The sequence below is a fragment of the Pollachius pollachius genome (assembly GCF_949987615.1).
Source record: "Pollachius pollachius genome assembly, chromosome: 17".
NCBI classification, from domain to species: domain Eukaryota; kingdom Metazoa; phylum Chordata; class Actinopteri; order Gadiformes; family Gadidae; genus Pollachius; species Pollachius pollachius.
Window position 1 is genome coordinate 1443795 of NC_136950.1, and position 24965 is coordinate 1468759.

The 24965-nt window shown below is 46.2% G+C and overlaps 1 protein-coding gene across 3 annotated transcripts in view; it reads right to left on the bottom strand.

Annotated features, from left to right (window-relative positions):
- LOC307089090 (uncharacterized protein) overlaps positions 1-24551 on the bottom strand; it is a 37335-nt gene extending 12784 nt beyond the window's left edge. The window contains exons 1-14 of one of the 3 annotated variants that reach the window (XM_079755192.1): positions 24328-24551; positions 19700-19743; positions 19538-19602; positions 19057-19255; positions 17648-17767; positions 13579-14339; positions 12790-12972; positions 11890-12451; positions 8993-9756; positions 8204-8386; positions 7304-7865; positions 5898-5968; positions 5454-5597; positions 5177-5340 (exon numbers count right to left, since the gene is read on the bottom strand). In XM_079755192.1, coding sequence (XP_079611318.1) covers positions 5177-5340; positions 5454-5597; positions 5898-5968; positions 7304-7865; positions 8204-8386; positions 8993-9756; positions 11890-12451; positions 12790-12972; positions 13579-14339; positions 17648-17767; positions 19057-19255; positions 19538-19602; positions 19700-19743; positions 24328-24351 — 3846 coding nt within the window. In that variant the 5' untranslated portion in view covers positions 24352-24551. The remainder of the gene's footprint in view (positions 1-5176; positions 5341-5453; positions 5598-5897; positions 5969-7303; positions 7866-8203; positions 8387-8992; positions 9757-11889; positions 12452-12789; positions 12973-13578; positions 14340-17647; positions 17768-19056; positions 19256-19537; positions 19603-19699; positions 19744-24327) is intronic. The other 2 variants (XM_079755194.1, XM_079755193.1) reach the window with 2 other exon arrangements.
- Positions 24552-24965: the final 414 nt, after the last annotated feature.

The following is a 24965-nucleotide window of genomic DNA, read 5'->3' on the forward strand; positions in this document are numbered from 1 at the left end:
AGCTGCTCAAACTCTTCTTTTGCCTCTTAGCAGGAACCTCTGGCTCATCTCCATCTGCAGCAGCTAGAGCTGATGGAAGGGAGGCTGCCTCTTCAGCCACCAGGCTCTCCAGTTCTGCAGCAGCTTTTGCCTTCATGTAGTCCACCCTCTCTTCTTTAATGTATGTGGTTTTGAACCGAGGGTCAACAAGAGAAGCCATGTCAAGCAGCTCCTCGGTGGTCTGGTCATCATACTTCTCATTTAAGTATTTTAGAATGCCCTCTTTGATGGTCGTGGTGAGATGAGTGTCGTCATCCTGAGGCTTGAGTATCTGGTTATTAAAAAGATTGAGGACCGGTTTCAAGTAGGAAACACTTGTGTACAGCTCCCCAGACAAGGCATGCGTAAATTCCATGAGAGGACTCAATGCCTTGTTCATGGACTCCAGAACATCCAAGTCCTGCCAAGTTAGGACCAGATGTCGCGTTTTCTTGTCGGCACGGAGGACCTGTGAGAGAGCTTTCTCCTGCTCTATGACCCTCTCAATCATTTGTTGCAGAGAGCCCCACCTGGTAGGGGTGTCTGTGATCAGCTGATGAGCAGGCAAGCCCAGTTCTGCTTGAGCCTTGGCCAGTTCACGTCTTCTCTTCCATGAATTAGAGAAGGCACTCACCACCTTCTTGCAGACGCCAACTGCTCGTTCCACTTGGGGTAGTTTCACACTTTGTTCTGTGTAAATTTAGGAGAAGAGAAATATATCGATTTATACAATACACTTTACAGGACAGGTAACACATATTATATTTTCTATCATTTTTAATTTATAAATTATATTTTATTGTTACTGTATTTTATAGAGGTGCGCACTAGGGGGTGGGAGTCAGGGGGAGTATTCTGGATTTTAAGCTTTTAAATGCTCAGAAACTCAATTGCAGACATATTTTACCATGTATGGCTGTTACTATTAAAATTCTTATTCTTGCTGAAATATATTTTTACATTGTTTTAGACACTCACCAATGGCTAGATTAAGACGGTGACCAAAACATTGTAAGCGTGTCCAGTCATTCAGCCGAAGTGCAAGGATGTTGTTTGTGGCGTTATCCGTGGTGACACAGACTAGGTGATCCTCACGCAGTCCCCACGACTCAAGAGCTTCCCTGAGACCTCTGGCTATAATTTCTCCCGTGTGGTCATCTGGGAAATAGCTTGTCTGTAAACACCGACTGCAGAGTGTCCAGTCTCGAATAAAGTGTATCGTCAGACTCATATAGGGATGTGTCGTTCGGCTCGACCACATATCTGTTGTTATAGCGTAGTACAACACCTTGTGGATTTCCTCCTCTACCTTGGCCCGACACTCTTGATATAAATGAGGCAACTGGACTCGAGTGAAGTATTTTCGGCTTGGCATTGTGTACCTTGGGTCAAGTGTTCGCACCAACTCACGAAACCCCTGTTTCTCGACCGTGTAAATTGGGGCCATGTCTTTGCAGATGTAAATTGCAATGGCAGCCGTTATCTCCTTCCATCGTCGGGAATCTTTGTCATATGGTGTGCCGCGGGCAAAAGCTTCTTGCACGGTCTGGGGTTTGTTTTGAGCACTCGACGACTGTATTTTTTTGGATTTCATCCGTAGACTCTCTCCGTACTGTTTGTCGTGATTCTTTCGTAGGTGGTAAAAAAGGTTGGTGGTGTTTGAGTCTGGTGAGGGGACCGGTTTGCGGCATACTTTACAAAGTACGTTTTTCTGGTCCGTGTCCGACTTTTCAAACCCAAACCACGTCCATGCGATAGAAGTAGCTCCTCTTTTAGGTACAAGCTCACTTTGTCTTGGCTGGTCGTCGGAGTCCTTCTCCTGTTCAGAATTGTCACGTTCACTCTCCATGTTTGTTTGCGTTGCCTTCATGTGCCGTGTGGAAGAATGTAAAGCGTCGTCCAAATGACGAAAAATATTACCGTAAAGAGTGTGATTTGCGACAAGACAATATAAACGATAGAGCATCATATGAAACGATAGACATTTTTATATCGTCACACGATATATATCGTCATATCACCCAGCCCTAGTTCCACGTGGTTATCTACATTTACATTTACATTTAGGGAATTTAGCAGACGCTTTTATCCAAAGCGACTTACAATAAGTGCATTTGTTACAATAAGTACATTTGTCATAAGAAGTGAAACAATATATATTGTCGGTACAGTAAAGACGTTCATAGAACCAAGTGCAAGTATTACAATCGCTAGGCTAACCCATTTCCCGTGTAAAGCAGCGATAGCAGCTACTGTAGATGCTACACAATTAAGTACCTTAAATAAGTGCAATGTACAATTGCCAGGACGTACAACATTCAATGGTGGCTGTGCATTGGTTTCTATGCAGAGTCGAGATGAACTCTGAACAGGTGAGTTTTGAGTCTTTTGCGGAAGCTGGTGAGCGACTCTGCGGTCCTGACATCGGTAGGGAGCTCGTTCCACCACTGAGGTCCCAAAACAGAGAAAAGTTGTGACTTCGCTGATCGACCTTTGCTTGCTCTTAGCGATGGCGGTACCAGACGTCCAGCTGAGGTAGTTGAGCGGAGGGATCGAGCTGGGGTGTGTGGCTTTACTAATGCTTGGAGGTAGGCAGGGGCAGTTCCATCGACTGCCTTGTATGCCAGTACCATCATCTTGAATCTGATGCAAGCTATTACAGGGAGCCAGTGGAGGTCTCGGAAGAGGGGGGTTACATGTGAGAACATTCCAACCAACTAGGGCAGGGGTCGGCAACTAAGTTTGGCCATAGTTAATCGCATTTGTAGCCTACACTCAAACTTGAACTAATTCTTGCATGCGTCTTCATTCATAAAAAAGTTAAAAAATTCGGGAATATGCAAATTATTCTAAAGAGGTCTAGACTCGCGCAAACCCGCCTTCCCCAGTGAACCAAGAAAGCCCGCGCCGTGACGAACGGGGGATTTTACCCCCTCAGTTTTACACAGGAAACTTGAGATAAGACAGTGAAATCGCTGGGAGTGCCAAGCCTCGACCGAACCGGCTTGGCAGTGTAGAAAGGCCTTATGCTGGAGAGAGGGCAGTAGTGCACACCTAAAAAAGCAGCCAACCACTCTTAAAACACTACACACACACACACACACACACACACACACACGCCATGGCGGGTGCTGACTGACTGCGCACACACACAAACCTCCGTTCCTAGCCTAGTCACCGTTAGAAGAGCTGTAGGCGAAGTAGCCTCAACAGAGACTCTACTTGCGTTAAACAGTAAAGTCTCAGAGCTTGGCGTCTTAAATCTTTTGTGGACTTTCGTCAACAGCTCCTGCCTTTCTCTACGTGCAGTATCACACAAAAATACGTAATGTTGGGTCGCCATGGTTGTTGTATATAGGCCTATAAAGGGGAGGTTCTGTTTCATTTAATATTGCATAGTTTCCAATTAGGGATGTTAACCGATGACCGTTTGAACAATGGTTGACCGTATCAATGTTAACCGATCAGAATTGTCGCTTGTAGGTAAAGAAAAAGAAAAAAAGATGATCAGATGAGGTGACTTATTGGAAGTTGGACGTACACCGCGTCTCTAACTCACTGTTTAATTTCTCCTCAATTCTTAATTATTCCCGCATGCGAGCGGCGGAGAATATGATCTCTAAATTATTATGGACAGTAGACTAAACACTATGAGACTACAGTTAGCCGTCTCATTCCAAGATCTTTTCGTGTGAAGTGAAAAAAATTATCCCTCACCCTAAATTTTTCCGTCTCCTCCAAACTTAACAAGCGGCGTCTCTTCGGAGCGGTCATTTTCTTAAATGAGCAGCGGCAATGTTGCAAATGAGCCCCTAATGCTGCCCTCTTCCGATTGGCCCCTGGTGAATCCCGCGCAGGGTCTCAACCAGGTCCGCGCCGTCTCAGACCATTTTGGGCGTTCGAGCCCGCTCTCTACACACGGTCAACTTGCAGTAAGCATGCCTCCTGTTTCAATTCAAACACAGGTCGTGCCGTGGTTAGAGCCACTGCCTCTCATTCGTAGAGTGTGTGTGTGTGTGAGTCGGAGGCAGAACGGGAGAGGGATAAGCAGTTACGAAATAGCAGGCGGCTGGCGCGGCTCGAAATGGCTGTTATTTCAAATAGCACATTTTAATCTGATCGGTTAACCGGTATTAAGCGCTTAATGAGGCTTGGTGGCCGGTCAAGAATATTTTACATTTTCGCCATTTCCAATAACTCACGCTCAGCCCCTCGCAGCTTACGCGTGACTGTGAAGAGTGTGTGTCTCTAACCTTCCGGGAGTAGTAGCAGGATTTGATACAATTAAATTCAGAAACGTTTGTGAAAGAAAAAAGTGTTGAGTATATCCGGCCCTTTACATTTAAGCTAACAGATATAGATATTATAGATGAAAAAAAAAAGAAATCATAACTTCAGAATAATCTAGCGGGCCAGTTATGGCCCGCGGGCCACCAGTTGCCAACCCCTGAACTAGGGTAATGTTTTGATATGTTTAGGGGAGTGTCTTATGTCAGCATTTATTTGAGACCATATGCACAGAAAAGCGGAGGAGGGAGTTACCCTGGAGCTTCCGCGAGTTTTTAAAGCCATTTCACATATCGCATGGGGAAGTTATCACCAGCATTTCTGAAGTTTACATCCCAGAATGCATTATGTTATGCGAGGCAACGCATGCTTTATCTGAAACGCACCCACGATTTAACTCTGCCACTCGCCCTTACCAAGACCGTCGATAGGACCGTAGCACGGACAATGACTTAAATCTGCCACACTCCCTTAGACTCTCAATAGGACCATAGCACGGACAATGACTTGACTCTGCCAAGCCCCTTTAGACTCTCAATGGGGCCGTAGCACGGGCAATGACTTAAATCTGCCACACTCCCTTAGACTCTCAATAGGACCGTAGCATGGACAATGACTTAACAGCTGACCAGAGAACATGGTGGCTCCTTACGGGGGTAACAGTGCACTAGAACCTGGCACCAAGCAGAGAGAACATGGTGGCTCCTTATGGTGGTGCTAGTACACTATAACCTAGCACCAACCACAGAACATGGTGGCTCCTTACGGTGATACTAGTGCACAAGAACCTGCCACCAACCAGCAGAGAGAACATGGTGGCTCCTTATGGTGGTGCTAGTGCACTTGTACCTGGAACCAGCAGAGGACTTACGGTGTTGGCGCAGTGGTCCACCCAGAGGGGCTTCTTCATGGAGGAGGACAGGATGACCTTTCCGTTGCACAGGGACTCTGAGCACATGTCCACTCGGAGGCCAATGACCCGACCTTGGTGGCAGAACCACTCAAAGGCCTCTGAGGCCGCCTGGCTCGGCGGCTCTGAAAGCAGAAAAGAAGACAGCAGATTTAGTCCTCAGCAGACGATTTAAAAAGAAAGACGTCATTTAAGGCCTCAACATGATTCTGCGTGTGTGTATAGGCGGGTCCCTCACCCTGGGCGGGGGCGGGCCACAGCAGGGACAGCCACTCCTCCAGCTTGGCTGCATCTTCGTCCTGAAGGACCATGGGAACGAAAGGGGGCGCGTAGAGCCCCAAGGACAGCCAGTAGGAGGGCTGGGTTCTGGTCCACTGGGGAGCTGTAATACAACAGCACTTAGTGTCAAGCTGACCTTGAAGCACAGCACTAGGATCTTTAACAAGGCTTCAGGTCAATGGATGGTGTACTATGTGGTTGTGTAAGAGACAAGTTGCTCTTAGTTATTGATCGGTTACTTGAGTATTACCTCAATACAAAGATCATTAAGGTGCAGGTAGTGTGAGGGCATCTTTCTACAGGAAGCTGGTGTTAAAGAAATACATTTTCAACTACTAAAGGACAAAATACATAGAAAAAGGGATTGTATATCATATGTATAAATATCCTTACTAAAACCTACATGCGAGTTCATTCTCGTCATGCTGCTCCAGGTCTACGAGGGAGGACGGGCCGCTCTGGAAACCCTTCCCCCTGCCCAAAAACACACAAATCAGACCCATCAGCGCCAGTTAAAGGAGCATTTCACCATAGGAAATATGAATCTGATTGAAAGTCGGTCATATATGTAGTTGAATAGTGACATATTTTCTATTTCTTATAGACCGAGAAAAGGCAGAGTGACTTTTTTGGCGCTTGTGGATTCAAGACAACTCCCACAATGCACCACAACGGGGCTGCTCCGGGAGAGTTTTGGTCCATATCGCCCAGCCCTAAGATTGAGTACCTTCCGCCATTATCGACACATGTTTGGTTCTGCAGGTTTCTGCAAGTGAAGTCCCACCCACTGGCACTGATCTGTAATAGGTCTGTAGCGTCAGTGGGTCCCATCTACTATAGGCGGGTTTGAAAATGAGGAACTATGTGCTTGTAGTCTTACTAGAATCCCCCCTCTTACACAAGTGTTCGAGGTAGATACGGATCTCTCCCGTCTCAGGGGAAAATTAGGGACTGACGCATTACCATTCAAAATTATGACTGGGTTTCTAACGATACACAGCTAAATGCAAATGGTTGAAGGGTTCCTTTAACCCATTTGTACAATGTTGCTCCCTTCAGCCGGTACAAATGGATTAAGACCGGATTGCGCATCAATGCGTGTTTACCATTAAAGGTAAACACGCACCGATGCGTGATCCGGTCTGAATGGGTTAAAGGATACATGGGGAAGAAGCAGGAATTAATCTCAATATTGGCCTCTCTGGCCGCTAAGATAACAGCAGCCCGCTAGAGTTTATGCTTCAGAGCACTGGAGCGAGGTACCAACCCCTAGCCCCCCTGCTTCTGAACCCACCTGGCTGAGGGTCCACCCCTACCCCCCTGCGTCTGAACCCGGCTGGCTGACGGTCCACCCCTACCCCCCAGCTGCGTCTGAACCCGGCTGGCTGAGGGTCCACCCCTACCCCCCTGCGTCTGAACCCGGCTGGCTGAGGGTCCACCCCTACCCCCCTGCGTCTGAACCCGGCTGGCTGAGGGTCCACCCCTACCCCCCTGCGTCTGAACCCGGCTGGCTGAGGGTCCACCCCTACCCCCCTGCGTCTGAACCCGGCTGGCTGAGGGTCCACCCCTACCCCCCCTGCTTCTGAACCCGGCTGGCTGAGGGTCCACCCCTACCCCCCTGCGTCTGAACCCGGCTGGCTGAGGGTCCACCCCTACCCCCCTGCGTCTGAACCCGGCTGGCTGAGGGTCCACCCCTACCCCCCTGCGTCTGAACCCGGCTGGCTGAGGGTCCACCCCTACCCCCCTACGTCTGAACCCGGCTGGCTGAGGGTTCACCCCTACCACCCCTGCGTTTGAAACCATGCTTACATGCTGGCTGAGCGCCTCTTGGTGGGCTGGGGGGATACGATATTGGAGGGCCAACTAAGCCTGGTGCTGCAGCTGGGGCCTGCAGGGGCCTCTATGATCAGCGGTGGCCCGCTGCTGTTCAGGGCATCCAAGGGCCTGTTGTGGGAGTCCACAATGGGCCTCTTCCTCCCGCTGCTCTTGCCGCCCTCAGCCTCTTCCCGGGTGTTGTACGGAGGAGACACCACCGCTGTCTGGCTAAGGATGTCCTGGACAGTGGCCAGAGAGCGCCGGGTGGTCTTTGGAGACAAAAACATTTTGCCCTGTTTGAAGGGCTTGGACTCAGCCGTGGTGGGGGTTTCTGGGGCCTTTGGCAGTGTGGGCAGTTTGAGGGATTTCCCCTGCTTGGAATTCGGTCTGCCTCGCTGCTTGGACTGAGTGCTGCTGGGTGGTGGTGGTGGTAGTGGCACTGGTGGCAGGATGTCCCCGTCTGGGAGAGCGTCGCACACCTTCCACCATTCCCCAGGAGAGTTTCTGATCCTGGGGCACCTCTGAGTCCCGCGGTCTGGAGCTGGTTCAGGGGAGCCTTCAAAAGACCACATGAAGAATGATTCAGTGGCTCAGCTGAAAGGCACCCTTCTATATACAGTTCTACGGTTCAATATACAGAGCCACCATGTCAACATGTGTAGACCTTATGAACCATGCTGCCCACCATACATTTATGAAATCCACTCAATCAAATGTATCTCCCTGTCATCAAGCAACTTTAGAGAGAAACTAGGAAGGTTAAAGTACAGCAAATAAATAATAAGTAGGGTTAGTTTAATATGAATGAATAATGATGAATAATGATTTTCTTCTGGTCATCTGAGGGGTGGACACGTGTTCTTCTCCTCGGGCCGCAATCTTTGGTGATTTTACCTAGGAGGGTTTCCGCGGGTTTGGGTCTCCTGGGGTCCTGCTTTTTGGCCTTGAGAGCGGGCAGTCCCCCTGGCTCTCCTGGGCTGGAGGGGGGACTAAGGCCCCACTCCCTAGGCCTCTTCCTACGGGGGTGGCTGGAGACTTCAGAGGTCAGCAGGGTACCAACCTTAGGGCTTGCCAGACCTTTTGAGGGTAAAATAAGTTACCGCCAGCACTAAGACCAACCAAAGGACGAACAACAAAGTCAAAACTCTCCTCTAATTTGGCACCGCAATGGTGGAACGAGCGCCCTGCCGATGTCAGGACTGCAGAGTGGCTCACCAGCTCCTGCAAGAGCCTCAAGACTCACTCGTTCAGAGTTCACCTGGATTCTGCCCCCCACCGTCCCTTACTCTCCTTAAAACACCCCTCTTACGCACTTATTGTATGTTGCATGTTCTGGGGGCTTTATAATAAATGGTCCCCAATCTTTTTTTTTTTTTATATTCATGACAATAATTATAACATCATGATCGTATTATTATCATCATCATCATCACCACCATCATTGAGAATAAATTAAAATCAGAAAAGTTAAAGATTTAGGGAAGAAAACCCTGAAGAAACTGAATGGATGAAATAATGATAGATAATACCGAAGTCTATAACATCAGCTGACACAACACGCGTCACAGCAACAGCTGACGCTTCTGAAGAAGACTGCAGGAAGTAGTCGAAACATATCAGGTACAAACAAATGATTACTAGTCTGTTTACATGAACATACAAGTTAATAACAAAGTATCTTACCCATGATGAAGGGTTCTGCCTCATTGTTCATGCTCTCCTGCTGGACCTGCTCCTCCTGAGTGCTTCTGTCAGGAGACTCAGACAATATCATCTCTTCCCTCTTCCTCCTCTTGACTGCCTTCACTGCCTTCGTCTTCTTTTTTCTCTCCTCCATCTCTTGCTGGGAGCCCTTGGTAGATTTGGACTTCTTCAGGACAGAAGAAGAACTTTTCTCCTTCGCTTTTAATTTGACCGCTTGGCTCGGGCTGCTGTGATCCGAGGGTGGAACCTTTGGCCTGTTGTGAGATGGCATGCTCTCCTTGGTCACCTTCTTCCTACCCGGCTTCTTTTTATCACAGTCCTCTACCTTGCCCACCACATCCCTCAAGGGCAAGGGCTCCTGCTCTACCATCTCTGTTGGGTTGTCTGTCCCCTTTGCCTTAGCCCTCTTCCGAGCGCTCTTCTTAGGTGAAGGCTTTGATGGAGTGGCAGCTTTCTCCTTCTTCTTGTTCCAAGCGCTGCCCTCCTCCAACCCGGCAGGTTCCCCTCCGCACCCAGGGGTCTTGTCCTTCTGCCCTGCATCGCTCTCCAGGGCCCAGTCCGGAGAGGACGGCTGGCCAACGCCGTAGTCGTTCCTACCCGGAATAGCGTCTGGACATTTCTGTTTGTAGCTGCTTGGATTCTTCTTCCTGAGGATGATGAACCAAGGAGGGGGGGCCTCGTCACTGACCAGGAACTCCTCCTCTGGCTCCTCCTGTGGCTCTGGCTCCTTGATCGGAGACTCCCTGAGAAGTGAGAAGTGGCATAATAATGATGAGAAATAAGTGGTCTTCCTGATAATAATCATCAATAGAAGGACTTTATTACCACGATTAATTATCTGACATCTTGATAAAAGGATCTGCAGTAAAGTAAAAAGAGATCAAACACAACCGCAGGGAAACTAAATACAAAGATTAAGCCTGCACTAGGGATGAAATGGTTAACAGTTCCACGATCAACCGTGGTAGAACTCACAACGTTTATTATTACCGTGTCAAATCGAATTATCATTAAATCCATGGTAATGATCTAACTGCGGTTTACCGTTGAAACTAAACTTTTCATCCCTCATCCACTTCAACCGAAGTTAGCCACAGTGTCCCGGAAAAAGGCACAGCACGCAACGCCAGGCTGTTTGCATTCAATGAAGAACATGGCCGAAGGCGGTGCCAGCCCTACAGGGATTTATCAGCCTTCAAGGAGGCCCTCTTATCTGTGATGTGCACCAAGTGCAGCTGGCTTAAGGACACATGGAGGCACATTGTGCCAGATCTCATGTTTAATTCATCCCAAAGTGTCCGGGTAGAGCGCAAAGACGTTTTAAGGTATTTAAACAAATGAGATGGTTGTGTGAGACACCCCTAGAAAGCTTAGATTATGAACTTTGAGTATCAAAGCCAGTGTAAGCTACACGAAAAGACAATTCCAACCCGAAACAAAAACTAATTATGTAACAAAAATGTCATAACTGTTCATGCAGAAAGCAATTATCTTCATGTGATTTGAGCTACACCAATCATGTGAAATATCATATACACACACACACACACACACACACACACACACACACACACACACACACACACACATTTATTAGGGCTGGGCGATATGGACCAAAAGTCATATCTCGATATCTTCAAGCCGAATATCGATATAAGATAAATATGGATATTTGTCGACGGGGGGGATGGTGGTGGGGGGGGTCGGTGCCCTCCGCGCGCCGATTCACCGTTACTATTCCTACCGTTCAGAACTGAATACAGTTTGATGGTTGAATAAACCGTGGACCAGACACTGCCTTGCCTCGTATTTGAGAACATTATAATATATAATATCACGGGCAAAAGCTGTGTACGCCTCTGAAATATTCTGAATGTAACGACTGCGTGTGTGTGGGGGGGGGGGGGGGGGGGGGGGAGTGCTAGGTTACTTGTTTATGTTTGAGTGGGAAACCTTGAAGTTAGTTACTGTAGAGTTACCGTTATTACTATACCGGTACTATACCCCCCCTGCGTCTGAACCCACCTGGCTGAGGGTCCACCCCTACCCCCCTGCGTCTGAACCCGGCTGGCTGAGGGTTCACCCCTACCCCCCTGCGTCTGAACCCGGCTGGCTGACGGTCCACCCCTACCCCCCAGCTGCGTCTGAACCCGGCTGGCTGAGGGTCCACCCCTACCCCCCTGCGTCTGAACCCGGCTGGCTGAGGGTCCACCCCTACCCCCCTGCGTCTGAACCCGGCTGGCTGAGGGTCCACCCCTACCCCCCTGCGTCTGAACCCGGCTGGCTGAGGGTTCACCCCTACCCCCCTGCGTCTGAACCCACCTGGCTGAGGGTTCACCCCTACCCCCCTGCGTCTGAACCCGGCTGGCTGAGGGTCCACCCCTACCCCCCTGCGTCTGAACCCGGCTGGCTGACGGTCCACCCCTACCCCCCTGCGTCTGAACCCGGCTGGCTGAGGGTTCACCCCTACCCCCCTGCGTCTGAACCCACCTGGCTGAGGGTTCACCCCTACCCCCCTGCGTCTGAACCCGGCTGGCTGAGGGTCCACCCCTACCCCCCTGCGTCTGAACCCGGCTGGCTGACGGTCCACCCCTACCCCCCTGCGTCTGAACCCGGCTGGCTGACGGTCCACCCCTACCCCCCTGCGTCTGAACCCGGCTGGCTGAGGGTCCACCCCTACCCCCCTGCGTCTGAACCCGGCTGGCTGAGGGTCCACCCCTACCCCCCCTGCGTCTGAACCCGGCTGGCTGAGGGTCCACCCCTACCCCCCTGCGTCTGAACCCGGCTGGCTGAGGGTCCACCCCTACCCCCCTGCGTCTGAACCCGGCTGGCTGAGGGTTCACCCCTACCACCCCTGCGTTTGAAACCCTGCTTACATGCTGGCTGAGGGCCTCTTGGTGGGCTGGGGGGATAAGATATTGGAGGGCCAACTAAGCCTGGTGCTGCAGCTGGGGCCTGCAGGGGCCTCTATGATCAGCGGTGGTCCGCCGATGTTCAGGGCATCCAAGGGCCTGTTGTGGGAGTCCACAATGGGCCTCTTCCTCCCGCTGCTCTTGCCGCCCTCAGCCTCTTCCCAGGTGTTGTCCGGAGGAGACACCACCGCTGTCTGGCTAAGGATGTCCTGGACAGTGGCCAGAGAGAGTCGGGTGGTCTTTGGAGCCAAAAACATTTTGCCCTGTTTGAAGGGCTTGGACTCAGCCGTGGTGGGGGTTTCTGGGGCCTTTGGCAGTGTGGGCAGTTTGAGGGATTTCCCCTGCTTGGAATTCGGTCTGCCTCGCTGCTTGGACTGAGTGCTGCCGGGTGGTGGTGGTGGTAGTGGCACTGGTGGCAGGATGTCCCCGTCTGGGAGAGCGTCGCACACCTTCCACCATTCCCCAGGAGAGTTTCTGATCCTGGGGCACCTCTGAGTCCCGCGGTCTGGAGCTGGTTCAGGGGAGCCTTCAAAAGACCACATGAAGAATGATTCAGTGGCTCAGCTGAAAGGCACCCTTCTATATACAGTTCTACGGTTCAATATACAGAGCCACCATGTCAACATGTGTAGACCTTATGAACCATGCTGCCCACCATACATTTATGAAATCCGCTCAATCAAATGTATCTCCCTGTCATCAAGCCACTTTAGAGAGAAACTAGGAAGGTTGAAGTACAGCAAATAAATAATAAGTAGGGTTAGTTTAATATGAATGAATAATGATGAATAATGATTTTCTTCTGGTCATCTGAGGGGTGGACACGTGTTCTTCTCCTCGGGCCGCAATCTTTGGTGATTTTACCTAGGAGGGGTTCCGCGGGTTTGGGTCTCCTGGGGTCCTGCTTTTTGGCCTTGAGAGCGGGCAGTCCCCCTGGCTCTCCTGGGCTGGAGGGGGGACTAAGGCCCCACTCCCTAGGCCTCTTCCTACGGGGGTGGCTGGAGACTTCAGAGGTCAGCAGGGGTCCAACCTTAGGGCTTGCCAGACCTTTTGAGGGTAAAATAAGTTACCGCCAGCACTAAGACCAACCAAAGGACGAACAACAAAGTCACAACTCTCCTCTAATTTGGCACCGCAATGGTGGAACGAGCGCCCTGCCGATGTCAGGACTGCAGAGTGGCTCACCAGCTCCTGCAAGAGCCTCAAGACTCACTCGTTCAGAGTTCACCTGGATTCTGCCCCCCACCTCCCCTTACTCTCCTTAAAACACCCCTCTTACGCACTTATTGTATGTTGCATGTTCTGGGGGCTTTATAATAAATGGTCCCCAATCTTTTTTTTTTTTTATATTCATGACAATAATTATAACATCATCATGATCGTATTATTATCATAAACATCATCACCATCATTGAGAATAAATTAAAATCAGGAAAGATAAAGATTTAGGGAAGAAAACCCTGAAGAAACTGAATGGATGAAATAATGATAGATAATACCGAAGTCTATAACATCAGCTGACACAACACGCGTCACAGCAACAGCTGACCCTTCTGAAGAAGACTGCAGGAAGTAGTCGAAACATATCAGGTACAAACAAATGATTACTAGTCTGTTTACATGAACATACAAGTTAATAACAAAGTATCTTACCCATGATGAAGGGTTCTGCCTCATTGTTCATGCTCTCCTGCTGGACCTGCTCCTCCTGAGTGCTTCTGTCAGGAGACTCAGACAACAGCATCTCTTCCCCGTTCCTCTTCTTGACTGCCTTCACTGCCTTCGTCTTCTTTTTTCTCTCCTCCATCTCTTGCTGGGAGCCCTTGGTAGATTTGGACTTCTTCAGGACAGAAGAAGAACTTTTCTCCTTCGCTTTTAATTTGACCGCTTGGCTCGGGCTGCTGTGATCCGAGGGTGGAACCTTTGGCCTGTTGTGAGATGGCATGCTCTCCTTGGTCACCTTCTTCCTACCCGGCTTCTTTTTATCACAGTCCTCTACCTTGCCCACCACATCCCTCAAGGGCAAGGGCTCCTGCTCTACCATCTCTGTTGGGTTGTCTGTCCCCTTTGCCTTAGCCCTCTTCCGAGCGCTCTTCTTAGGTGAAGGCTTTGATGGAGTGGCAGCTTTCTCCTTGTTCTTGTTCCAAGCGCTGCCCTCCTCCAACCCGGCAGGTTCCCCTCCGCACCCAGGGGTCTTGTCCTTCTGCCCTGCATCGCTCTCCGGGGCCCAGTCCGGAGAGGACGGCTGGCCAACGCCGTAGTCGTTCCTACCCGGAATAGCGTCTGGACATTTCTGTTTGTAGCTGCTTGGATTCTTCTTCCTGAGGATGAACCAGGGAGGGGGGGCCTCGTCACTGACCAGGAACTCCTCCTCTGGCTCCTCCTGTGGCTCTGGCTCCTTGATCGGAGACTCCCTGAGAAGTGAGAAGTGGCATAATAATGATGAGAAATAAGTGGTCTTCCTGATAATAATCATCAATAGAAGGACTTTATTACCACGATTAATTATCTGACATCTTGATAAAAGGATCTGCAGTAAAGTAAAAAGAGATCAAACACAACCGCAGGGAAACTAAATACAAAGATTAAGCCTGCACTAGGGATGAAATGGTTAACAGTTCCACGATCAACCGTGGTAGAACTCACAACGTTTATTATTACCGTGTCAAATCGAATTATCATTAAATCCATGGTAATTATCTAACTGCGGTTTACCGTTGAAACTGTAAACTTTTCATCCCTCATCCTCTTCAACCGAAGTTAGCCACAGTGTCCCGGAAACAGGCACAGCACGCAACGCCAGGCTGTTTGCATTCAATGGAGAACATGGCCGAAGGCGGTGCCAGCCCTACAGGGATTTATCAGCCTTCAAGGAGGCCCTCTTATCTGTGATGTGCACCAAGTGCAGCTGGCTTAAGGACACATGGAGGCACATTGTGCCAGATCTCATGTTTAATTCATCCCAAAGTGTCCGGGTAGAGCGCAAAGACGTTTTAAGGTATTTAAGCAAATGAGATGGTTGTGTGAGACACCCCTAGAAAGCTTAGATTATCAACTTTGAGTATCAAAGCCAGTGTAAGCTACACGAAAAGACAATTCCAACCCGAAACAAAAACTAATTATGTAACAAAAATGTCATAACTGTTCATGCACAAAAGCAATTACCTTCATGTGATTTGAGCTACACCAATCATGTGAAATATCATATCATACATACATACATACATACATACATACACACATACAGTGGGGCAAAAAAGTATTTAGTCAGCCACCAATTGTGCAAGTTCTCCCACTTAAAAAGATGAGAGAGGCCTGTAATTTTCATCATAGGTATACCTCAGCTATGAGACAAAATGAAAAAAAAAAAAATCTAGAAAATCACATTGTCTGATTTTTAAAGAATTTATTTGCAAATTATGGTGGAAAATAAGTATTTGGTCAATAACAAAAGGTCATCTCAACACTTTGTTACATGCCCTTTGTTGGCAATGACAGAGGTCAAACGTTTTCTGTAAGTCTTTACAAGGTTTTCACACACTGCTGCTGGTGTTTTGGCCCATTCCTCCATGCAGATCTCCTCTAGAGCAGTGATGTTTTTGGGCCTTCGCTGGGCAACACGGACTTCCAACTCCCTCCAAAGATTTTCTATGGGGTTGAGATCTGGAGACTGGCTAGGCCACTCCAGGACCTTGAAATGCTTCTTACGAAGCCACTCCTTCGTTGCCCGGGCGGTGTGTTTCGGGTCATTGTCATGCTGAAAGACCCAGCCACGTTTCATCTTCAGTGCCCTTGCTGATGGAAGGAGGTTTTCACTCAAAATCTCACGATACATGGCCCCATTCATTCTTTCCGTCACACGGATCAGACGTCCTGGTCCCTTGGCAGAAAAACAGCCCCAAAGCATGATGTTTCCACCCCCATGCTTCACTGTAGGTATGGTGTTCTTTGGATGCAACTCAGCATTCTTTCTCCTCCAAACACGACGATTTGAGTTTTTACCAAAAAGTTATATTTTGGTTTCATCTGACCATATGACATTCTCCCAATCCTGTTCTGGATCATCCAAATGCTCTCTAGCAAACTTCAAACGGGCCCGGACATGCACTGGCTTTAGCAGGGGGACACGTCTTGCACTGCAGGATTTGAGTCCCTGGCGGCGTAGTGTGTTAGTGATGGTAGCCTTTGTTACTTTGGTCCCAGCTCTCTGGAGGTCCCCCCGTGTGGTTCTGGGATTTTTGTTCACCGTTCTTGTGATCATTTTGACCCCACAGGGTGAGATCTTGCGTGGAGCCCCAGATCGAGGGAGATTATCAGTGGTCTTGTATGTATTCCATTTCCTAATAATTGCTCCCACAGTTGATTTCTTCACACCAAGCTGCTTAACTATTGCAGATTCAGACTTCCCAGCCTGGTGCAGGTCTACAATTGTGTTTCTGGTGTCCTTTGACAGCTCTTTGGTCTTGGCCATAGTGGAGTTTGGAGTGTGACTGTTTGAGGTTGTGGACAGGTGTCTTTTATACTGATAAGGAGTTCAAACAGGTCCCATTAATACAGGTAACGAGTGGAGGACAGAGGGGCCTCTTAAAGAAGAAGTTACAGGTCTGTGACAGCCAGAAATCTTGCTGGTTTGTAGGTGACCAAATACTTATTTTCCACCATAATTTGCAAATAAATTCTTAAAAAAATCAGACAATGTGATTTTCTGGATTTTTTTTTTCATTTTGTCTCTCATAGCTGAGGTTTACCTATGATGAAAATTACAGGCCTCTCTCGTCTTTTTAAGTGGGAGAACTTGCACAATTGGTGGCTGACTAAATACTTTTTTGCCCCACTGTACGTACATGCATATATATATATATATATATATATATATATATATATATATATATATATATATATATATATATATATATATATATATATATATATATAAAATAAAAGCTGAGTCGCTGAACTAGAAGCAAATAACAATGAAGAACAATTGTTTGTCTTTTTCTTTACACAAACAAAGCTATGTCCTGCATTTGTTGTTTTTGTCCTCAAAAATGTGTCTGATCACATAAAACCACCATAAACAATTTTACAACTGAAGATGGTGTTTACAATCAATGTTCAATAGTTAAGAGAGGGTTTCAAGGGAAATAGGTAAATTGACTTAAAAAATATTGCTACGGCAATATAACACTATAGGGCTATCAACTGATAATGCACTCGTGATATTCAATCTAAAACGTGACATTTCTTTATCTAAGGTGTTGTTTTTTTGTACCAAGAATTCCATATTATAGCCCTTGCAATTGTGGATAATAAGATATACTGTATTCACTTTGGGTATGTTAATCAGTTCTTTTTAGAAATGTCACAACATTTGAACAATACCGTAATAATACTGATAACGATAATACTGATATCGTGACCATTTTGGTCCCGTTAATCGTGATATGAAATTGTCATACCGTTACATCGCTAACCCTCACTATGCAAGTCGCCCATTAGCAGCCTCTAGTGGCTGGCATTTGAGCTGCAGTTACAGCTATATCATTTTTCATGTGACAGTCACCGCTTCCCCGCGCTGGGAGTATACTCCAAAAGTACGCAGGGTTTTATAAGTCTGAATATTTTTTGCCGCACGCAAAACTTGGCTTTTGGGCGTACGTACACTTGTGGTAACGATCCCACGCACAGTTTTATAAATGAGACCCCTGATCAGTGAGCTCACCGCGGTGCTCTAGAGAGGCCGGTGGCTCTGAGCTTCTGAATGAAGGAGGTCCCGGACCCCCAGGAGCTGGACGGGAGCTTAGGCCCCGGTCTCCACACTGGCGGCTCTGAACTGGCTGCTCTAGATGTGGTTTGAGAGAAGGAGGAAGGAGAGCGGTAAGAGGTTTGAGGCCACACACACAAACATAGTTGTTATTACAAGTGGACCTTGTTCATAGTGTTGACCATACACAAACAGACAAAGTATGTTCACAAAAAAACAGTGCTAAATAGACAATATAATGCAGGGGTTGACACTAAGGTTTCAAAAGCACTTGCCCATCGGGCAAGTACAGGTCATGTTCGACTTGCCTGAATGTAATGTTCACTTGCGCAAATTAAAATAGAATCGTGAATGGGCCTCTTTTTGCCAGGCACTTGGCCTAATTTTGGGGAACTCAGAAAACTCATCCTAGCTCAGACTGAAGCTGAATGTTAGCTTCCAAATATGTACGTGTTTAAAAAATAACAAACTTCTTTGTTTACTTAATGGTCACATCGTGCCATGAAGTGATTTCAGTCCACCGTTGCATCCTATTAAAGCTGTCGCCCAAAGCTATTGCACTGAGATGCTACCTGTGTTGGCTAACCTTTAGCTAACACCGTCACACAGAGCATTGAGACTAGTGCCGAATGACTGCCAGAGACCGCACTGCGAGTGAGTGACAGGAGGCGGGGCTATGTTCGCGCTGTAGCGCTGTGTGTCTGTTAACTCGCTGTCTGAGAGAAAAGAAGACAGCGCGCTGATCAATTGCAAATATATCTATTTGATGTGATTTTGCAGAAGAAAATGGTTGTTCTGCAGTTTTTAGAAACTCTTAAATAAATAGCCTTTATATGAACAAACTCAAAAAAAATGCACTTGCCCTTTCGGGCAAGCAGAAATCATCTCAACTTGCCCAACTATTATGTTTAGTTGCCCTAGGCAAGCGGGCAACCGTAAGTGTCAACCCCTGTAATGTGTATTTTTTGATGAAAACAAACATAAAAAATAAATGACAACTAGTAGCCAAGCTTAATCTACTGTTGAATCTATTTTTTTTTTTATTCATTATACTACTTAATTATATTCATTATATAATCTCCTTAGGTTAGGTGCACCCTCATTTATCAACACACTGAAAACACAAATGTTTAAAACCTTCTTATGAAACATTCATACACATTCCAAAGAGACATTTTATAATTTACTAGGTTTCTCTGGAAAAATGCATCTGTTCAATTACTTAATATTTATTATTACTAATAAATCCTTTTTTTTAAACATAATAAATGGTTTTAATAAAAAAATTAAACTGATTTTGTCTAAAACCTCCAGTGCCCAATCCAACACAGTGAAAACCCCAATGCCGAACCCAATATGCCGCTTACGGTGGCTGGGAAGGCTCAGAGGAGGAGGCCCTCGCCATGGAGGACCTGCCGGTCTTCGGCTGGTCTTCAGGGACTCCCTCATGGTCCCGGAGGAAGCGATCGGGGGAAGCCTCCATGACCCTTTGGTGCTTCCCCTCTAAGGGACTGGAGGTGTTGATTGGGTAGTGCTCTACCAATGGACTGCTGGCCTCCAGACCAACTAGGGGAAGTGCAAATCAATACAACACTGAAGACAGCTTCCACATATTAGACAATAATCAGCAGAACACACATGCTCTGTTCTGCCATGTGCAATTGCTTCATAAGAAAAGGTAAAACAAGCCTTCAGTCTGTTTGAGACTGACGTGTTGGCACCTTGGCCCAGCGATCAAATATGTTGTGCAGTAAAATAAGTCCATACTACCATGTTAAAACGGTACGAAAACCACTGCAATTCTAAAGAACCGCTGGTCTGATGTAAGTGCACACAGACCACACTTACCCAGACTGCCAAACAGCCCATCTGACGCGTCCAGAGGGACCAACCTTCCCCGTTGCTTGGGTGATCTGAAAGCCAGGGGGGGAATTAGGAAGGCCCAATTACTAGGACGGCCTGTTGTGTAAGAAATTTGATCAGAACACGAGGAAGCAAATCAAAGCATACATTTCCTTGTTGGGCAGGAAGATGAGTTTCCTAGATGGTCCGCTCTGTGAACACACATGTGTAGAGAGAAGAGACACAGGGTATGATAGTGAACTGAGTTGACCCTTCATTGCGGTCGTGATGCTGGACCTTCAGCACGTTTAAATTTGACGACGCTGGAGTTAGCATCCGATTCGCAGCATCCGATTCGGCAGTTAAGGAAAAGGTTAAGGGATTCTTAACGAGCGCCATGGAGCGACTGATTCTTCGTTGTTTAACCTCTTCAGCCGCGGTAAAGCCGCTTTTATTGGTCTAGATTATCTAAGAGTCTAAACAGTCTTTAAAACAGTTTACAATTTATGTAACATTAATTTGATTAGTTTAAATACCAAAAAGGGGAGATTTCACTGCTTTTTTTGCATCTGGACTATCTTAGAACTGGTCCTGATTGAAAACCACTACACCTTGACTCTTCAAATCTGGACTACATTATCACAGTGACGCTATATATTATATAAAACATTGTTTCAGATTTGTGAAACCTTTTTTCTATTTGTGAAAATGCAATAGCGCCATTTTGCCATCTCAATTGGAGGTAATTAATGTCACGTGTTGTAAGTGATTCACACTTGAAAGGTCAATATTCATATTTAAATGTGTAATTATTATTTTTAAATGGCTAAATGTTTGTTTTCTAAATACTGGTTCTGGAATATATTTTATGAATGCAGACTTAAATGAGTGTGCTGGTCAAATTGTATATCGTTTGGATGACATAGTGTTCACCTGTTGGATAATAAAAAGCCGGCGGTGCTGAAGATAGGATGGAAAAATGACAAAACGATGTGAAAGCTAACTCTCCTGAACAATAACATAAAGGCGCACACACTATGTGTGTTTATCTTTTTAAATTTACAATATTTTTTTGTATTTGTGTACTTTGTATTTCTGTTTGTGTATTTATTTCGTTTTTCACAGTGACGTTGCTGGAACCAATTAAGGAAGAAAAAAACGTTCATCTGTCATAATACGTTTGGGAGCAGTTATTCCTACCCTATCAAACTATAGTGTCTTCCTACCTATACACCTGCGTTCAGGTAAGAGCAGAGCACCACCCAATGCCCACACAGTGAAACAACACCTAAGTACATTAGATTTGGCTCACACAGAGATATTACAGAAATTCTGTTTCATGAGATAAAGAAATGGGATTACGGGAGTCTTTCATCTACGCCGTTGTTCACAATTAATTCCACCAGCTCTTCATTCTGAATGCGCCTGCAGGGCTCAACAATAAGGATTGCCCGACGTCCCGGGGCAAGTAAAACGCCACGTCGGGCAAGTAACTATGACAACACGCTTGCCCGTTCGGGCAAGTGGAGGACTCGAAGCAAAAAATAAATAAAAAATTAGAAAAAAAATGTTGACGATCATCATCGATAAAGTTATTATGTTGCCCCCTCCCCTTGCCCTCGTCGGATAATGCTTGTAATGCTTGGTGTACTATTTGATTTTATTTGAATGTGGCTTCGGCCAATTAAAATCGAGATCGTGAGACTCCCGGCAGGTAGCGGGCCCGCCGCAGTCAGTTGATGAAGAACTAGGAGATGGCTGCGTACGAGCTCAAGCGTAAGCGAACTTTTCAAGCATCCTGGAAGAAGGAGTTCCCCTGGGTTATACTCAAGGATGTGGAGGAATCACCAACTATGTTCTGCGGATTTGCCTTAAATTCCCGTCAACGGCGGATAAAAGCGGTTCGCTTTTTAAAGGAACGTCATCTTTCAGAAAGCAGATGCTTGAGTGTCACGATAACAGCAAGCAGCATCTTGCTTGCTTGGCAGCTAAGCGGGCTGCTGATAACCCAGCCTCCGGGGCCTTGCCGGTTCTTTTTACTAAACAGAACGCGGAGGCAAATGTGGTTAACACAAAGCTGATAACCACAGCTTATCACGTCACGAAGACCGGACAACCATTTACCGTGTACCCCAGTGTGATTACTCTAGAAACAGAAGAACGGGGTTGGGCTGGGTACACAGTACAACACTGACATGGCTTGCCGACGGTAAATTGTTAATTTATCAGCCTATGTAAAGTTCAGTCCCTCCAGAAAAACGAGATTATGCAATCGCATAATTCAACGCATAATCAGACAAAGTCCGCATATTCATGCAGGGGCCAAATTTTTTCAAATATGCCACACTTTCACCGCATAAATTGCTGATTTCCGCGCAAAATATGCGGGGCTTGCATGATTTCATAATCCCCGCATTTTCGTTGCAAAAAAGTCACATATTTTAGCAGAAAGTTGAAAAATGTTGCGTTTACTTCACACAAGAGTAGCCATTTCCGTGTTGCCATGGGAACGTTATGAACTGACGTAATTACGCGACGTGAACGTCATTGAAAAGCTGCATTTTACGCAAGTTCCCGCAATTTTTGAAAGATCCCGCAATTTCATCGCATAAAATTGCATATGCCGCATATTTCAAAGATTTTTTAAGAAAACATGCCGCATAATCAAGGATTTTTGGCCACAACAATCACAAAAGAACGCCGCATTTTTCTGGAGGGACTGAAAGTTGCTCTATTGTTATAAGTCAGTCAAACTCGCAGCAAAAATAAACTGTGAGAAGCAACCGTGTTATGAAATGCATAGCTACAGCCAACTTCTGATCATGGTTTTTGATGCTACATCCAAATGGGCCCGTTTTGAATTTATTTATATCTGTATTGCTACGTTTGAGCCTGGGCTCCTCATTAATCCAGCGGAGCAATTTAGAGCTGCTGCTGTCCCCCTTTTATTTTAAAAATCCGGATCTCAAGAAAAGTATGTGTTTTTTTTAATATATATATATATATATATATATATATATATATATATATATATATATATATATATATATATATATATATATATATATATATATATATATATATGTGTGTGTGTGTGTGTGTTATACTAGTTGTGTAATTGTGTGATTAGAGCTATGTTATGGTGCGATTAGAGCTATGTTACAGCTACACACCGTTTTTAATAATGTATAGGTTTACTATGATAATCTAGTCCAGATTTGAAGAGTGTAGGTGAAGTGGTTTTCAATCAGGACCAGTTCTAATGTGGTCTGGATCACAAACAAGCGTTGAAATGTGTCTTTATTTCATTTTCACAAAAAGGGAAAAGGTTTCACAAATCTGAAACTATGTTTTGTATAATGTATAGCCTCAGTGTGATAATCTAGTCCCGATTTGAAGAGTCTAGGTGTAGTGGTTTTCAATCAGGACCAGTTCTAAAATGGTCCAGATGCAAAAAAAAAAGCAGTGAAATCTCCCCTTTTTGGTATCCCGTTCACTGTTGTGGTGAAGTTAACAGAATAGTCCTGCAAACGACCCTTTCGTCTCGTTTCTTTGTCATATAGTCCCAATTTAAGTCCGTTTTGCCAAATTAGGTCAAGGCTGATAACAATCCAATTTAAAACAGTAAGTAGAAAGGCAGTTGAGGTTTCAGTAGCTGGTGTGCTTAAAGTTCATTAGTTCAACCAGTACCGTAATGACGGTAATCACAACAGAAGACATGCTTTTGTTTTTCAGCCAGTACCGTAATGACGATAAACACAACAGAGGACATGCTTTTGGTGTTCAACCAGTAGCGTTATGACGTTAAACACAACAAAGGACATGATTTTGGTGTTGTTGGGGCAAAATAACCTGCTGAGCACATCACATGTACATTATAAATATAGCTAACTCCTACCCTAGCTTAATGAGCACATCACATGGCAGTCACCTTATAATATAGTCAACTTTTAACACATAACACATACATGAGAATATAGTCAGGTCAGGGCCGGAGCCAGGGCCCCATATCTCCTCCCGGCAGATGGTAGACACTCAGACAATGCACCAGTCATCCTCAAGGACGGGAGGACCACAACAGGTGATGCTCTGAAGCTCTCCCCCGTAAGGAGGAACACAAGAAGATATACATGCATACACTAGTGCCTGGGAACCAAGGTCAAGTAAAAACACACAGAACCACACACATCTCTAACGCACACACCTCATCACGAGGAGATACACCATAAGACTGTATCACTCTGAGACTCTTCACCTTCTTCCGAAGCAGACCTTCCACGGAGGCGAAGCTCCGGACGAACCATCAGCGCTGATTAGGGACTTAGACATATTCGATTTCTCACGCTTATGACTCTGTATAACCGTTGCCACTTTACTTAATAAATCCAAGGTCCTCGTGCCGATAGACTTTATTACCTCTCCGTCTCATTTCATCTGGTCCAGTAACTAGACAGACCGTTTTTCCCAACAGTGTCCAACCAGTACCGTAATGACAGTTAACACAAGTTAACATGCTTTTCGTGTCCAACTTGTACCGTAATGACGGTAAACACAACAGAGGACATGCTTTTGGTGTTCAACCAGTGGCGTTTTGACGGTTAACGCAACAGCGTTTGGTGTTCAACCAGTACCATACTGACGGTAAATACAAGAGGACATGCTTTTGGTGTTCACCCAGTACCGTAATGACGGTAAACACAACAGAGGACATGCTTTTAGTGTGGGTGAGCCACCTCACACAGTCCTTTTTTCCTACACGTAGAAAAAGGTGACGCACACATTGCACATTTACTTACCGATTTGAGGTGCTTTGAATCCATGAGTTAGGACTTACTAAGAGGTTTCCTGAAGAGCCAGGGTGAGTTTAATGGCTTAAAGTGAGCCGCCGCACCAGCAGACTGCTGAAGGACTGTGGATCCGTCCGTTGATCCTCATACACTTTACACTGAAACAAAGCTACTCATCGACGCACACGTTGTAAACGTTGTTTTTACGAAACACAAAAAACCCGCTCATTCGACACCAGTGTCTCTATGGTGTTCGAGTAATTTTAGAGGGATTTGGAGCCTCTTAATGGTTATCTGCCCACTAGCGGTCAGGAGTTTAGAGCCTCCTGAAAGTTCTCTGCCCCCTAGCGGTCAGGAGTTTAGAGCCTCCTGATGGTTCTCTGCCCCCTAGCGGTCAGGTGTTTAGGGCATATTCAAATAATGTCTTTTTATATATTATATTTAGCCTATTTGTTTTGTGAAAGGTCATTAAGCCTAATAAGGTATATTATGTACAAAGTTCTTGTTATAGAGTGATATATTAGTTGTAATTTGGGGCGTATTCAAATAATGTATTTTAGATATTATATATAGCCTATTTTTTTTGATAAATGTCATTATGCCTAATAAGGTACATTATGTACAAAGTTCTTCATTATAGAGTGATA